Raw genomic sequence first — 17,473 nt, 5'->3', positions numbered from 1 at the left:
GAAGCATACAGATATTGTGACAGTGGTGCACCGCTCGCCTGTTGAGTGTTGCCGCCATCACGTACCTCTGCGGCTGCGCTTCGGACAGCCCTTCAGGGTGCAGAGTGCTCCGGTGCCGGCGCTGTTACAAGTGCACGTGTTGCAGTCCAGCTTGAACGTCGTGTTGGGGGCGCAGTTCTGCGCGTTCCGCTTCACAGCCACCTTCACGCTCTCATCTGTGGACATTCGTCAACTTTCAGATTTGCATCACCATAAATCAGCAGTCAAGATGCTTAAATTTTCCTGTATTATATGGATCTGTATGAGGTCTTAACCGACTGTACACTGGGGTGACAGAAGTCATGGGATAGTGATATGCACATATACAGATGGCGGTAGTACTTCGTACACAAGGTATAGAAGGGCAGTACAATGGCGGAGTTGTCATTTCTAGTCAGGTGACTCGTGTGGAAAGGTTTCCGACTAGATTACAGCCGCACGACGAGAATTAACAGATTTTGAACGCGGAATGGTAGTTGGAGCTAGACGGACGGAACATTATATTACGGAAACCGTTAGGGAATTTATCGTTTGGAGAGCCACAGTGTCAATATTGTGCCGAGAACAGCAAATTTTAGGCATTACCTCTAACAAGAGACAACTCAGTGGCTGACGGCCTTCACTTAATGACCGAGGGCAATGGCGTCAGCGTAGAGTTTTCAGTGCCACCAGACAGGCAACATTGCGTGATATAACAACATAAAACAATGTGGACGTATGATACATATACCCATCAAATAGTACAAGCCCTAAATAACAAATTATCGCCAGTTGGTATTTTTTGTGGTCTCTCCAAGGCATTTGACTGTGTGGACCATGTCACGCTCTTAGAAAAACTCAGGTTTTATGGAACTGAAAGCAATACATACAGCCCGTTTGACTCATACTTAATGAACAGAAAGCAAAACGTTGTGCTGAATAGAACAAATAATGTTGGGAGGGTGGTAAATTCTAGTGAATGGGGAGTTATCACAAATGGAGTCCCACAGGGTTCAATTTTATGTCCTCTGCTGTTCCTTATGACAAGAGTTTTATAATAAATCCCATTCCACAAAAAGCAGCTGAAGATATTGTTAAAGACGTCTTTCAAAGAATTATTAGCTGATTCTCAGATAATGGACTCTCCCTTAATTTTGAAAAAACTCACTATATCCAGTTCTGTACACTGAATAGAGTCATACTGTAGCATATGAACAGGGCTCAGTTAACAGCGTATATTTTTCCAAATTTGGGGGTGTTCACATTGATGGCAGCTTCAACTGGAAGAAGCACATTACTGAGCATCTTAAACAACTAAGTTCAGCTTCTTTCACTTTTCGTATAATAGCTAGCCTTGGTAATAAACAGATTAGCCTCCTAACGCACTTTGCATATTTCCACTCAATAATGTCTTATGGGGTAACTCACCACTTAGACATAAAGCATTGATTACAGAAAAGAGAGCAGTGAGAATAATTAGTAGTGTTCACCCCTAGGACGTCATGTAGGCACCTTTTCAAGGAGTTAGGTATTTTAACTGCACCATCACAGTACAAATACTAGCTAATGAAATTCGCTACAAATAATCCATCTCAGTTTGCTAAGAACAGTGATGTTCATACATACAACACTAGGGGGAAAAATGACCTTTCCTATCCGTAATTGAAGCTTTCAGATGCTCAAAAAGGAGTGTATTATTCAGCAACGAAAATCTTTGATCATTTGCCAACAACATGAAGTGTCTGGCAGGTAGTAGACCAAGTTTTAAATCTAGCTTAAAATCATTCCTTTTGGACAACTCCTTCGACTCCATAGACGAGATTCTGTTTCAGAAATGGCAAAAAAGGAATTGTACCTCTAAATGTAGTTGCATGTGTAGAACTAAAAATTTCTGTGACATTAATATTAGCACTATTCATGTATATATATATATATATATATATATATATATATATATATATATATATATATATATATATCTTGTAATCTGACCTGTTGCACATCATAGCGATAGCATAATCGGAAAAAATGATCTACGGAACATGACATAACTAAACTAAACTAAACTATGTTAGTACAGTGGGCTACGGCAGCACACGAACGACGTGCTTGTGTTTACTGTCAGCACGACATCGCCTGCAGCGCCTCCCCTGGGCTCGTAACCATGTCGGTTGGACACTAGACGACCGGAAAATCGTGCCCTCGTCAGACGAGTCCCGATTTCAGTTGGTAAGAGCTGATGGTAGGGTACGAGCGTGAAGCAGACCCCACTAAACCATGGACCCAAACTGTCAAAAAGACAGTGAGCAAGCTGCTGGTTGCTCCATAATGGTGTGGGCTGCGTTTGCACGGAATGGTCCAACTGAATCGATCACTGACCGGAAATGGTTATGTTCGGCTGCTTGGAGACCGCTTGTAGACATTCGTGAAGTTCACGATCCCAAACAAAGATGTCATATACAAGGCCACAATCGTTCACGATTGGTTTGAAGGAAAGGCTGGACAGTTCGAGTGAATAATTTGGGCACCCAGATCGCCCGACATAAATCCTATCGAACATTTATGGGACATAATCGAGAGGTCACTTTGTGCACAGCGTCCTGCATCGGCAACTCTTTCGCAGTTATGGACGGCGCTACAGTCAACATATTTCAGTATTTCTACAGGGGACTTATTACAGCTTGTTGAGTCCATACCACGTCGAGCCGCTGCACTACTCCGAGCAAAAAAACCTCTGACGTGTCAGACATTTGTCACCTCCGCGTGTAAACAACATACTTGCCTGCTTCAGCAGCGTTTCGATCTCGGTATCATTCGAGGAATAACGCGGTTCTGCCATTATCGGCCGCTCATCTGCTGAGTATAAATTATTTTGACGTAAGTGAGGTGCATTTGTTGGATCCAACCCCTCCAAGAAAGGTCTGAATAAATTCGATGTTAATTATGTTCAGAGCGCTACATCTCCGAAATGGACTGCATTTTCTCTCAAATATTCGACAGAATTTCGCCATCTAACCTCACTGACACTTCCAACAATAACAAAACATCGCACTGTGGTAAATGTAATAAAACAAATTAGTGCACAGTCAGTATATGAGCATCCGACGATGGTACAATATTGCCAAACCACGTCTGCCCATTAAATATTGATATTAAAATGCTACTGAATCATAAAAGTATGTTGTTTATTGAAATCAACATACGTACACTGCTTGCTAAATGCTAGTAATCAGTCACATGTTAAGTTTTCTTGACGTACTTACTGTCCATATCTGTGTAACAAGATGACATTAATAGAAGTGAAACAATTTGCTGCCCAACTCAATATGTACTAAATATGTCAGCTCGTCTTTTGGCAGCGCATTGCCATCCTGAAGAGCTTAATGGTTGCCTTACTTTGATGTTTCACATTTTCACAATAGCTCATGTAAATTAATAAAGGAACTCTCATAGTAGCACATTGCGACTAACACTGCTTGGGAGCTATGTAAATGACCTTCCCAACAGTGTTAGTAAGGGGAAAAATATCATTATTTTTGGAGTTGACAGCAATATTATAGCAAGTGGAAAACAAGAGAAGTCTTTGCACAGAAAGAAAGTGAAAACCACAAGCAAATTTACAACTGTTCAGAATACAATAAGGGTACAGTACACTCAATATACAGGAAATATATGCCAGGAATTTCGGTGTGAAGAGAGAAAATTATACATGAGATGTATTCGTAGTTGCGAATATGGACAACCATCAGCTATATAATGGAATGACGACAGTGAAAACCTGGGTCAGACTGGATCTCGAACCCAGATTGCACGTATGTCGCGAGCCGTACCACTAGGCTATCCGAGCGCGACTCACGGCTACAGTCAAACGTCCATATTTCGTCATCCATGCATCCACGTCTAAAGGAACGCTGAATCGTAATTCGGAATAACATAGGCACTGCAATATCGTGTTTATCTGCCGACACCGAGTAAGCGCCTTTCCGGTAAAATGACTCGCCTGCACGGGAGTACTCACAATGGATGTACGAGTACGGGTGTAGACATATGGTTGACGGCATATGGAAGTTTTTGCTCGGACGGAGAGCTGTGACCGGAAAGCCTGATGGTAATGCGACCGCTCCTAACAAAAGCGAAAGCTGGGTTCGGGTGCGGGTCCAGCACAAATTTTCGCATGTCCAAAGGAATATTGCATTGTAATTCGGAATAACACAGGCACTGCAGTATCGTAGAAGATTACACTGTTACTTTAAATGTAGACGGTAACTGTAGGAGTGTGTAACGAGCACAAAATTTCTAGGAATGATTATTGACTCTCAGTTGTAATGGTGTGAGCATATAAAGGTACTTCCAAACACAGTGTCATCCTAAGGTAATGCTATCAGACTCTTGTCATCATTATGAAACAGCCAATTTGTTTTAGTAACTTACAGTTCATACATTCTGATCTATGGAGTTCTTTTTTCGGGGACAGATAAACAAAACATGAATGTAAATTTCAAACTACAGTAAATGGTCGTATCAATAATAAGAAAAAAGGCTGTTGAGGCTCACTTAAAAATCTGTGAAATCATTTGTGATTTTAAATGTACATCGTGAGTGTATTTCCCAATCAGTTATGAACATAAAAATACCTTTGATAATTAATGCACGTACAGCTCTATGTATTACCCAGAACTAGATATAGACTGATCTTCCGTTTACCAGGAATGAATAGAGATAAAACTCAAAAAGCGATTTTCTACTGAAACATAAAGTTGCATAATAATAAAGGGCCAAATAGTGAAAAAATTATTAAAACGTTTTAACAACTATTAAAAAGTGTATAAAGTATACAATGAAAGATACTTATATAATATAGAGGTTTGTAAAAAATGTAATACGTGTAGTAATAAAAGAATATGTCACTTTACAATACACTGAAGCACCACAATACTTCTTTTTTTTAGTTTTATGGGAAGCCTTATACCAAAGTTCTGCAGTGAATATCAAGAACATTTTATCCTCCTGAGCTCAACAGTTTTTCATGCAAGACAAACAGAAGTTACAGTTCATCAGATAGAAATCAAACGTCATCGTGATGACCCTGTTGTTAAACGATACTGTGTGTGTTGCAAACATTGGTGCTGAGAAAAGAATTAACGGTGCAGCATCAGCTTTTTACATTAAGAAATAATGCTTGTGGTGTGTAGTACTAAAACTTCTTAGTGTTGAGAAATGAATGAGCAGGGGAACACAATCTTTTTACGTCATAAAATAACTTCTTTTGCAAAAAATGTACCACCATGAAATTGTTGTACTGGAAGGATAAGTCGAATTAGTTTAAGATGTTTTAAACAAACAGGCGCCATCGTGAGTTAGGTTTATAGTGGTTTCCTTCGCTTACTTCAAGTAAAATACCAGCAGGTTGTTTCCTACCATAAGGCCAGAGGATCTACCTGTCCCATCCTTGCCAAGCTAGACCCGTAAGTGAGTAAATGCCAGCAAATATGAAATAGGGTTTTTTTTATCTGAAGCTTTAACATACTATAATGTCGTATCCAAAATTCTTGTAACAGTGATCCATCAAAGAATAGAGCTGCCACTACTAATACTACTATTAGTTCTACTTCTACGAGGACTTCAAAAAGTAGGTCGCAAAAGTCGTCCCACATTAGGGACTCTATGTAACAAGGGTGAAGCATTGTCAGAAGGGAGTATATGTACGGGGTTTTCCTGCAAACACAATTCTGATGGGGTACAGACAACAGCTGCATCACAGTGTGGGAGTGCAAAGACACACCAGGTGGAAAAAGTTGAAGTACGTGGAACACTACGATTCTTGTGGACAAAATATCTAAGTAGTGACCACAATCCCCTTGAATTCTGGTGGTATATGAACCAAATGGAACGTCACGGCCAGCCATAATTAAACGGTGCCAACAATTTGACCAAGGCCTCACAGATGTGGGCATTGATGATAGTGACGCCATTGGACATCGCCAACAGACGGAAATGTCCAAGCAGTCGAGCAACTATTTCGGAGCACTCGCAGATTTTCCCGTCGGAAAGGAAGGACGTTCACACAGAGATTCTGGAATGGCTCCGTTACCAAGGAGTGGATTACATCTCGCATTCATATAATTTATGCAGTCGATTACTGTCGTCGAGGAACTGAAACAGTTGATAGAATGTTGCGACAGTTGTTTTCAGAGACTTGGTGGTTATGTTGAAAAGTAGTATCATGTACCTCAAGTTTGAAGTGCAGTGCATCATTGAGTGAAAGTTAGTTGGCCTTGTGAGTTAACGAGCATTGCACTCTCATTTCAATATATGGTCGAAAGAGTCAGCCTACAGGAATTGTGAAACGAACCCTGTCGTCGAGGACCGTGTGCTACAAAGGGCGCAGATTCACCATGAAATGGGGAATCTCACAGGCGTCTATTGTCTATGTTGTCTATTGAGGCCGAAGCGCTGTAGTGTGCGAGTGAGACAGACGAGAACCTACGTCATAGGGAAACCCAGTAGAGGCGTTTGTGGCCAGGGAGACGTAGCAGTGTTAAATATGGCGCACCTAAGATCGGCCATAAGAGGAAACATTTATGGAAACTATTTAATTCTGCAGTAATGCAGGGAATGAAGCCACAGTAATTTTAATCTGCCATCCTCCATAAGTTTTCATGGTGATCCCAATAAAACTTGAATATTGATCATATCTATAATAGTTTAGGATTGCCCGTTAAAGTGAAATTAACAAGTTTTGTAACAAAGACCTGAATGCTAAAATCTGAACGCTTTGGTCGGTCTTAACGATCGACATTTCATGTATAAGCGCATCATTAAAATGACAAACGTTATAAATATCAACTCTGTAACTTTATTTGTTTAAAAGATATAGTAAATTTAAATTATCAGTATTTTCAGTTAAGCATCAGATCATCATTTCCTCCACACAAAACACATTGAACGATGACAGCATGACACCTTATTGAATCAATAGGTAATAGAATATTTGTTGTAAATTTTAGTGCATAATAGTTACTTTTTTTCTTTATTTATTTATCAGAAAGCTCATTGGTGCAATGCTACTGGCCGTGGCAGTCAAAGCAAAGAAGGAAACTGTATTGGTTTTATGTAAAAGAATTTGACGATTGTTATGTAATGGATGTTATTGTTTCTTTATTTAGAACATGAAATTTGTCAAGCTTTGATTATTTAAGTATCGTAGAATAAGCTGTAGCCAATCAGATGGATGGCTTCAGGAAAGGGAACTGCACTAGTCAGCTGAGCGAAGATGTTCTGCGCGTGGGAAACATTGCCGGGGACTGGCAGAGGGACAGTGCTGGTGCAGACTGGGAAAGCGGACAGTTCGGCTGGAGACACCAAAGGGTACAGTTCGGATTGAGAAGCGAAAGCGGACAGTCGGTCTTTTTAGGCAGCCAGGAAGTGGAACGACTTAGAAAACTTCGCGTTGTGTGGTATCGCGGGACTTAGTCTCTGAGTGGTGAGCAGCCGCGCGCCTAATGTGTACTGTAACTTCTAGTGTACATATCGAGGTGGAGTATTGGACTTGTGTTTTGCATCAGATTGTGAGTGATCGAACTGTGTCAAATGGATATGCGCTCAATTGTAATAGTAATTCTAAATACGACGCTTTCGCTATTAGTTTTCTTTCTGAATAAACATTATCCTAACCAAATCGCAACTGTGTGGCCTAGTTTGTCCAGAAATGGAACTTTACCCCATTTATGGGTCGTTAATTCAGTTCTCGATATTATTATTATTGTTATCATATGTTGTGTTAACTTTCGCAAGCTTGCCATCAGGCAGACAATTGAACCAAAGTGTCACAAGTGTCTAACTTAGGGCGTGTAATGCGACACGTGGGGTTCAACCTCTAGATGAGTTTGAGCCAATACATTTCGACGAAGAGGAACCACATGTAAGAGGAACCGCTTGTAAGGTAAACAACACAGTTTTGCAAATAGCGAAATCTAGGGGTATATTTTCAGAACTCCTATCAATACCTTACGAAAAATATGCTGGCATTCAAAAAACTAAACATTTGTGTGGTCAAGTCGCAAGAAATTTCTGTTTCAGTATACCACATAAAGGACCAAAATCCAAGACTAACTAAAATAAACAAAATCAAACTAAGAACAGCCGACCAGTTGCAAAGGATAAAGCAATCTTTACCTAGGTTTCAATAGATATAAATCTATCTTCTTCAGAAGATGCAGTATTATAACAACATGAAGTGATATGTCCTTATCGTTTAGCCAAACATCTGCATAGTTACATTAATCATATAAAATATAGCCCTGACAACAGGGTTTGTCAAACAAATAAAATAGGTACATAGAAGTTGCAGAGCGCCTAAGCGACTCAACTTAGGCGCTCTGCAACTTCTATGTACCTATTTTATTTGTTTGACAAACCCTGTTGTCAGGGCTATATTTTATATGATTAATGTAACTATGCAGATGTTTGGCTAAACGATAAGGACATATCACTTCATGTTGTTATAATACTGCATCTTCTGAAGAAGATAGATTTATATCTATTGAAACCTAGGTAAAGATTGCTTTATCCTTTGCAACTGGTCGGCTGTTCTTAGTTTGATTTACGTGGAACCATTGCTGTAGCGCAGCTATGTTTAAAGTACTAAAATAAACAACACAAAGAAGGACGAAAACCTACCAAATAACGATAGATTTAACCACCTTCTCTTCGTGGTAAAGATGTACTTATCACATAATTTCAATTGTTATTTGTTATAATGTACGTCCTCCACAGTCTCTAAATTAGGCATTATAGCTACATTGGTTGCATTCGACTGGAGTGTTTTATATGGGCTCTGAGCACTATGGGACTCAACATCTATGGTCATCAGTCCCCTAGAACTTAGAACTACTTAAATCTAACTAACCTAGGGACAGCACACAACACCCAGCCATCACGAGGCAGAGAAAATCCCTGACCCCGCCGGGAATCGAACCCGGGAACCCGGGCGTGGGAAGCGAGAACGCTACCGCACGACCACGAGATGCGGGCTGTGTTTTATATGTTTTTTGTACTCTTGAAAGATTAAACTGACACTCCTGAGAAATGTGCAAAATGTGACTTACCCCGTTTCTGCTGTGTACTTTTCAATTGTTGCAGTGTGTGTACAACAAGGTAATATAGAACGAAATAAGGAGAGGAGGAACTTACACAAACCATTCGTTATACAAAACTGTAAATTAGATAAACTACGAGAATTTTAGTTCATACATCAGTTCTGGGACATACTGGATTCAATATTCCATTTGGAAAAGTATACAGAAAGTGAGAAGTAGTTCAGAGGTTTCAAATACACAATATTAAGTATGTCGACTTGTCAGGAAGTACATTTCTACTGGAATTAGAACATACTGCAAATTAATCTTGTATACACTAATCACATGAAGCGACAGGGCAGTCAGAGTCACGAAATGAATGTTGTTAAGCAACGTATTTCCTCTACGACGTATATGTGTCAAACAGGTTTTCATTATAGCAAATTGCTCACTGATGTTGTATATTGATTTTGATTATACAAACCATGTTGGCAGACGTCAGACCTACCTTCAGGCTGTGGACAAGCCATGCGAGTACATCCCCATATGCCAGTACCACTACATCTGCAGGTGTTGCAATCTTTCATCTTCACCTCACCAGGGGTGCACGCTGTAAACACAAACATTGTGCATAAGCACACATTCCCCGTTCGCACTGATATAACCAGAGTAGGTTTTACACCGTCCGTCCAGAAAGGTCCGAGACTGATTTTATTCCTAACGTACAAGCGACGTCAAAGCGGCAACTACGGTGGCAGTGTGAACTAACAGCTGTAAACAACAGATGTGCTACCGCGCAGTCGTTCTGAGCAGGCAGTGTTGAGTATGAGGCGTGCGCACCCAGTGTGTCAAGTACCGTCAACGTCGTTACGTCGCAAATCGCAGTGGAGCAACGATCTGAACATTTCTTAATCAGGTAGTCAAGACATTCTTCAGAATGGTTTGAAGAAGACAAAAGTGTGTACAAAGTTTGTCTCGTCGCCTTGACTGGCGAATGAAAACACGACGAGTGGACGCCTCATCCTGATTGAAATTCAAAACGAGGACACCTCTTTTATGGAAAAAATCATGACGGGTGACGACGCTAGGTGTTATCAATAAGAACCTACCACAAACCGACATGTGCAGAATGGTTCGCCAAGCCCAAAGAAGCTGTGAATGTGACGCACGAGTTCAAAAGCATCCCAAAGAAGGAATTTTCTGACAATTTTCCACAGATGCACGAACGTTCTGTGCGTTGCACTCAGCTGAGGGAAGACTATGTAACACATGCAAAGCATTAAGACAACCATCTTCACTTTTCTTTGTTACGGTCCAGTCCCGGAACCTTTTGGGAAGACGGGGTACATACGAAAGATTGGAATAGCTTTACATTTGGATTAATTTCATGGATACATTTTTCTGATATTAATCACTACCCGACATATTGTATTGCTCTGTTTTGATGGCCTTCCCATCTTAATCGGTTTCTACGAAAAATTTTCAGTTTTTACTGTATCGATATTCGTTTTGGTACAAGATTACAGGAATAAGAAAAGGACGATGATTCTTTCACTGCCGAAAGTTAAAAACTAGTTCGACACTGTAGATTTTCACACCTAAATTGCTAACAATTATTAGTTAGGTTCAAAATGAATCGCAACTACGTAAGCACTAAGAAAAAGGTAACGAAAACTTGTAAACTTCAACAGGTAAGATTTAAGTAATACCTATGTAAGATATACTGAATTATAACTTAACTGATATGTAGGCCAGTGATGACAATTGCGAATAAGCCATGGTAGCAAAATACTGACATGAATTATTTATGTGGAGAATGGAAAGACTTGTAGACGCCGAAACCACGGGAAAGGTGGGTAGGAAAACGGAAGGCCACGCATCGCTGACCCTGCGACTTACTCGTATCTTAGAAGATATTCTGAAAAAAGACAACACACCGTTACAGCATTTGTAAATGTTTTTGACACTGTTGACTTCAACACATTTCCGAAATTCTGAGGGTAGTAGGGATAAGATGCAGAGAGCAAATGATTATTTGTAAGTTGCACAGAAACCAGATTTTAGCTGTAATAATTGAAACGCATGAAATGGAAACAGCAATTGAGAAGGAAGTGAGACAGAAATACAATCTGTCCCCAAAGTTATTCTATCTGTGTACCGAACAAACAGTAAAGAAAAACAATTTCGAAACGTCTATTTAGCTGACTAAAAGCACTCTTCTTTAGCTGACCAAAAGCGCTCTTCAATTTCTTTTTACTCTCTTCAAGTCGTTGTCTTCAGCTGTTCTAATTACGAAACTTATAAACTCTTCAACGTGACATTATTATTAATGTGTAATATTTTCTTCCCTGTACTATAAATTTGATTTTCATACGCACTTTTAAAGATTCAAATGGTTCAAATGGCTCTGAGCACTATGCGACTTAACTTCTGAGGTCATCAATCGCATAGAACTTAGAACTAATTAAACCTAACTAACCTAAGAACATCACACACATCCATGCCCGAGGCAGGATTCGAACCTGCGACAGTAGCGGTCGCTCGGTTCCAGACTGTAGCGCCTAGAACCGCACGGCCACTCCGGCCGGCTTTAAAGATTCCCTACGTAGTTCCTTCATTTACTACTGACGATAATCTCCACTAGAGGCTAACAGTACAGTGTCAGCAAGACGATAGCTATTTACAGTCATTCGATTAATACGTAGGGGAGAGTACTGTTACATGGAGAATAGTGTACTTGGGGAGACATAATATTTCCTGATCAGTGTTTCAGTCTAGTGACAGGTTTTAGAATGAAGGAATCACCACTAGGAACCAGCGCAACCAGTTCCCGCCATTTTCTACTGTTTTTCTTATTGTAAAACGTTTGTAAACATTTCGAGTTATAGATATTTTAGTGATGTATAATACTGTATATTAAATCAATCCGGAGGGTATTGCTAAATCTTCCGTTACAGAATTCTGTGATGAGTAAAATTCTGCATTTTAAAACAACACTGAAGAGCCAAAGAAGCTTGTACATCTGCCTAATATATACAATATCGTGTAGGGCCCCAACGCAGAAGTGCCGCAACACGACGTGGAATGGACTCGACTTATGTCTGAAGTAGTGCTGGAGGGATCTGACGCTATGAATGCTGCAGGGCTGTCCATAAATCCCTAAGAGTACGAGGGGTTGGAGATCTCTTCTGAACAGCACGTTGCATGGCACCCCAGATACGCTCAATAATGTTCATGTCTAGGGAGTTTGGTGGCCAGCGGAAGTGTTTAAACTCAGAAGAATGTTTCTGGAGCCACTCTGTAGCAATTCTGGACGTGTGGAGTGTCGCATTGTCCTTCTGGAATTGCACAAGTACGTCAGAATGCACAATGGACATGAATGTATGCGGGTGATCAGGCCAGATGCCTACGTGCCTGTCACCTGTCAGCGTCGTGTCTAGACACACCAGGGGTCCCACGTCACACCAACTGCACACGCCCCACACCATTACAGAGCCTCCACCAGCTTGAACAGTCTCCTGCTGACATGCAGGGCCCATGGATTCGTACACGTCCATCCGGTCAATACAATTTGAAACGAGACTCGTCCGACCAGGCAACATGTTTCCAGTCATCAACAGTCCAACGTCGATGTTCACACTGGCCCAGGCAAAGCGTAAAGCTTTGGGGTCGTGCAATCACCATAAGTACGCGGGTGGGCCTTCGACTCCGAACGACCATATCGATATGTTTTGTTGAACGGTTCGCACTCTCACACTTCTTGGTGGCCTAGCACTGAAACATGCAGCAATTTGCGGAAGGATTGCACTTCTGTCACATTGAACGGTCCTCTTCAGTCGTCGTTCGTCCCGTTCTTGCAGTATCTTTTTGAGGCAGCAGCGATGTCAGATATTTGATGTTTTAGCGGATTTCTTATATTCACGGTACACTCGTAAAATGATAGTACGGGAAATTCCCCACTTCATCGCTAGATGAGAGATGCCGCGTCCCATCGCTCGTGCGCCGACAATAACACCACGTTCAAACTCACTTAAATCTTGATAACTTTTCATTGTAGCAGTAACTGATCTAACAACTGCGCCAGACACTTGTCTTATATAGGCGTTTGCCGACCACATCGCCGTATTCTACCTGTTTACATATCTCTGTATTTTACTTCTCATGTCTATACCAGTTTCTTTGGCCCTTCAGGTAGTTACATCACGCTTGGACGGTTGAGATATACCTCATCGGTCGTGTACCATCCTGTACTTTCAAACGGAAGAAGGTTTTCTATCATGCAACATTTTCAAGTCAACTGTGTCTTCCTTTAATGTCTTAAAAATTTTCCCCATGTTGAAAATAGAAATTTGTGTCAGTTGCAATTAGCTTATACACTCTAAGACAAAAAAAAACGCAGTCTGGAACCGCGCGACAGCTACGGTGCAGGTTTGAATCCTGCCTCGGGCATGGATGTGTGTGACGTTCTTAGGTAAGTCAGGTTTAAGTAGTTCTAAGTTGTAGGGGACTGATGACCTCAGAAGTTAAGTCCCATAGTGCTCAGAGCCATTTGAACCATTTTTGAACAAAAAAAACGCACCACGAAGGAATTATCTGAACAGGATAGAAATCAGTGGATGTGATGTATATATAAAAACAAACAAACTATTAAAATTCCATAAAAATTGGATGATTTGTTCGAAAGAAAGAGATTCACAAAGGAAGTGAATAATGTATGTTCTACCTCTGACCCATATGCAAGAAGTTATTCGGCTTGGCACTGAATGATAGATTTGTTGGACTTCTTCAGGTATATAGTGCCAAATTCAGTCCAATTAGATCGTCAAAATTCCGAGATGGTTGGAGGCCCCTGTCCGTAATGCTCTGGAGACCCCCCGGACAGCGGTGAGATGACAACCTGATTGTCGCCCGACATCCAGGACTGATGGTCTTGCGTGCCGTTTCATTTCATAGCAGGGCTCCACTGATTGTCATAAGCAGCACTCTTACAATACTGCGGCGCGTCCACGACATTCTATGTTTTGTTGCACTCCATGGCAACCCACCCTTCGCTTAGATCTCAGCAAGATAATGTCCACTCGCACACAGGGAAGTTCGTACTGCTTGCCTTCGTGCTTCCCAAACTCTGCCTTGTCCAGCAAGGTCACCGGATCTCTCCCCAGTTGAGAATCTACCCAGATGAGAACATGTGGAGCATTGTTGGCAGGGTCAGCTCTTGATTTTGACGATCTAACGCGCTAATTGGACAGAATTTGGCAGAGTATGCCTGAGGACATCCAAAAACTCTATCATTCAATGCCAAGCCGAATAACTGCTTGCATAAGGGCCAGAAGTGGACCAACGCATTATTGACGCTCAATTTGTGAAGCTCTTTCACTTGAATAAATCATCCACTTTTTCTTTGTTTGTACATGTAAATGATGTATTCCAATTTCCGTTGCATTCGGCCAATTCCTTCGTGGTGCGTCGCTTTTTTTTCTTCTTTTCTTTTTGACTTAGAATATTTTTCTAAATTTTTCAAAGTTGTAAATGGTTTTGGTAATATTTCCTCTTCTGTGGATTTCACTTACTGATGATTGCAGTTAGCAGAGTAACAACGAACTGCATAGACTGTTATGAACAGTAGCGACAGACGTGTCTCGTTGCAACACCTTTATATTTGAACAGAATATTTTTCCTAGGCACATGACCGAACAGTACTTTGGAAACGTTTGTCACATTTGGGAAAACCTTAAGTTTCCGTAGTTTTTTTGTGATTTCAGAGAAAGACTGTAGCACGCATAAATTGAATGCTGCCGTTTCTCAACGGAATAAGGACAGATGTTGAAATTCTAGTACAGAAAGTGTGGAAAGTGTTCCAGGGTCTACATTCTCCGCTACTTCTACATTCGTTACACATACACGTACACAGGCACGCAGAAAACAGAGCAGACGCTATGCAAATGTGGAATATGTGGTGTGGAGGCGACTGGATGCAATCGAGTACAGTGGTATACAAGCCTCCCGATCAGTGCATTTGCGCTAGGTGTTGGCAGCTGTGCTACATTTACAAGCAATTTTAGAACACGGAACGAGAGGCTATGTCATGATCACATGGGTATAACTGACACAAAATCGATAGAATTGCGAAAAATACCTATAAATTGTGGAAATATATCCAAAAATGTTGGGAATTGAAGAACTACTTGTGTGTCTTCTGGTTGACGCTGAACAATTTGTATATGGGAACAAGTGTGCTAGAGCAAGAGAATTCGGAGAAAACGTCGACATGGAAGCGAAGGGAACCAGGAAAACAGTCACTTTTTTCCGTCGAGGCAGCATTCTACTGTATGTCTATTGAGGCAGCAGTGATACACGAGAGTTGACTACTGTATTTGACGCTTTTCAGAGCGACAGAGAACCATCTGCCTCTGAACTTACTTGCATTTGCGTTAAAGGATGACATAGAGTGGATGGAGTGGTCGGTTGAGGTGGAGATGTAGCGAGGTACGATTTAATGGTAGACTGATGATGCATCCTAGAGAGATAGTGGGAGAAGTTGTTTGACCATTTTTTCCTGATGTTCTGTAAGGAAGCATTAGTTGTTTGACATAGCCTGCGCTCGACTCGTATACAACCGCGTGTCCTGTGTGCGTCTTAGAGCAGTATCTACTTACGATCGTTAACAGTAAACCTCTCGGTCATCTGACGACTTCCATCTCATGTGTGATGAAACATGACACATTCCTCTAAACGAACGAAGGTTTTTGCGATGTACTCCATTCCTCTGTCGCATCTTGGCTGTAAAATCGATACTTCAGTTTCATAACTAAGCTAGCGATAGGTTTTTGTGAGACACTGCAATCCCCGTGTACACATCTGCGTGACAGACGTGCTGTTTACAGAGTTAGTGGCGGTATCACTTGTAATTTCACATGTCGGACGCTGCTGCTATGCGTTTATCTGTTTCCCTGTAAGAGGTATTCTCCGTTACTAACGATCATTTTATATAGGACTGAAGTGGGCGTAGTATAATTTCTGAACCGTGATCGGATGTGAACAGTGGACGCTACACATCTCTGGAAAGCTATAATGTGCATGTATTACACTGAGCCACTGTTTTAAGGAAGTAGTTTTTTCGTTTTACAGTTCGTTACCATAGTTTATCGTAGAGAAACCTGCAAGAAGGATGTATGCCATGCGCTGGAAATATATTTCTTGCACTGGAATATTAACAGTGCTGTATTCCACACGACTGATAGGTTGGAAACTCAAGCGATCTAACATTATAGACTGTTTTAAGTTCAGAACCTTGTAGGCTTAGTAGTACGTGTGTTTATGATCTCTCTTACCGCTACCCTCCTGGTACCGATCCCAGACACTAGAACAATACTTTAAAATTGATAGCGTACTTGATTTACGCAAATTGCTTCGAATCCCATCCATCTGGATCTCCATCATGCATAAAAATCACACATTTCTTGTTCTTCTTAACTGTCTGCTACTACATCACAACACATTCAAATCCGTTACTATACATGCATAAGGAGTGCTAACCTCCTCGACATGGGTGCATCTGGAGAAATCTTGTGCACTTGGATGGGCGAGGACTCGGCAAGCTCCATTCATTCACGAGACGTGGAATGTAGCGGTCTGCTTCTGGTCAGCTGCAGATTAAATCGGTAACGGTGCTGCAGGACGGGCTGGTCAAAGTGCAAAGGGGTGTTTCAGCCTCTAAGTTTATCCTAAGACTGCGAGAATGCTCTGTGACTCCCATCCGCATAGATACAGATTGCAAATTATGCACTATGCTCAAGGTATTAGAAATATGTAGAGCGCTGTCTGGTATATTTTGATGATGAATTTGTTCGAGAATTAACAATGAATGGACGTACTGCACAGTCAACTATCTACATTGGCGATGATACTCACAAAATAGAGAAGGTTTAGCTATGATATTGAAATTGGGGAAACATGCTGTCGCATCATTGGTCGGTGTTGAAATTACTGTAAGACTGCTAAAACTGTTTACGCTATCAACTGTGATGCTTATCAGTACGTTACATGAACGGTGTCTTTTCCATCCCATCTGTCCACTGGTACGCTGTTGGTTACCACGTAATGATTGACTGACATCGCTTGTTTGAGTTGGAGAAAGAGTTTTGGTAAAGGTGCAACACCTTCTGGGGATGGATAGCACCGAAGCAGTGATCGCGTACGTGACTCCAATATGAGGAATTAGTCGAAACAGAATGCAGAGCCATCAGCTATTCCATCACTGTCACAGATGAAATTAAATGTAAAGGTCGTCATTCACCTTTGGATTGCAGCTTGGAAACTCTCCACAATGCCGCCAAACTCTTCCAGTTTCTTTAAGTTGTAACTTTCTTTTATTTAAA

At 41.1% G+C, this 17,473-nt stretch overlaps 1 protein-coding gene across 1 annotated transcript in view; it reads right to left on the bottom strand.

The window, feature by feature from the left end:
- The window catches only part of LOC124712082 (protease inhibitors-like), a 50,042-nt gene that overhangs the window by 14,929 nt on the left and 17,640 nt on the right, over positions 1 to 17,473 (bottom strand). Inside the window, exons 2-3 of the mRNA XM_047242378.1 lie at positions 9,604 to 9,705; positions 66 to 215 (exon numbers count right to left, since the gene is read on the bottom strand). Of these exons, the coding sequence (XP_047098334.1) occupies positions 66 to 215; positions 9,604 to 9,705 (252 nt within the window). The remainder of the gene's footprint in view (positions 1 to 65; positions 216 to 9,603; positions 9,706 to 17,473) is intronic.

This window comes from Schistocerca piceifrons, chromosome 8 (genome assembly GCF_021461385.2).
Source record: "Schistocerca piceifrons isolate TAMUIC-IGC-003096 chromosome 8, iqSchPice1.1, whole genome shotgun sequence".
NCBI lineage: Eukaryota > Metazoa > Arthropoda > Insecta > Orthoptera > Acrididae > Schistocerca > Schistocerca piceifrons.
Note: the sequence above shows the minus strand (reverse complement) of the source record. Positions and strands in the feature narration are given on the sequence as shown.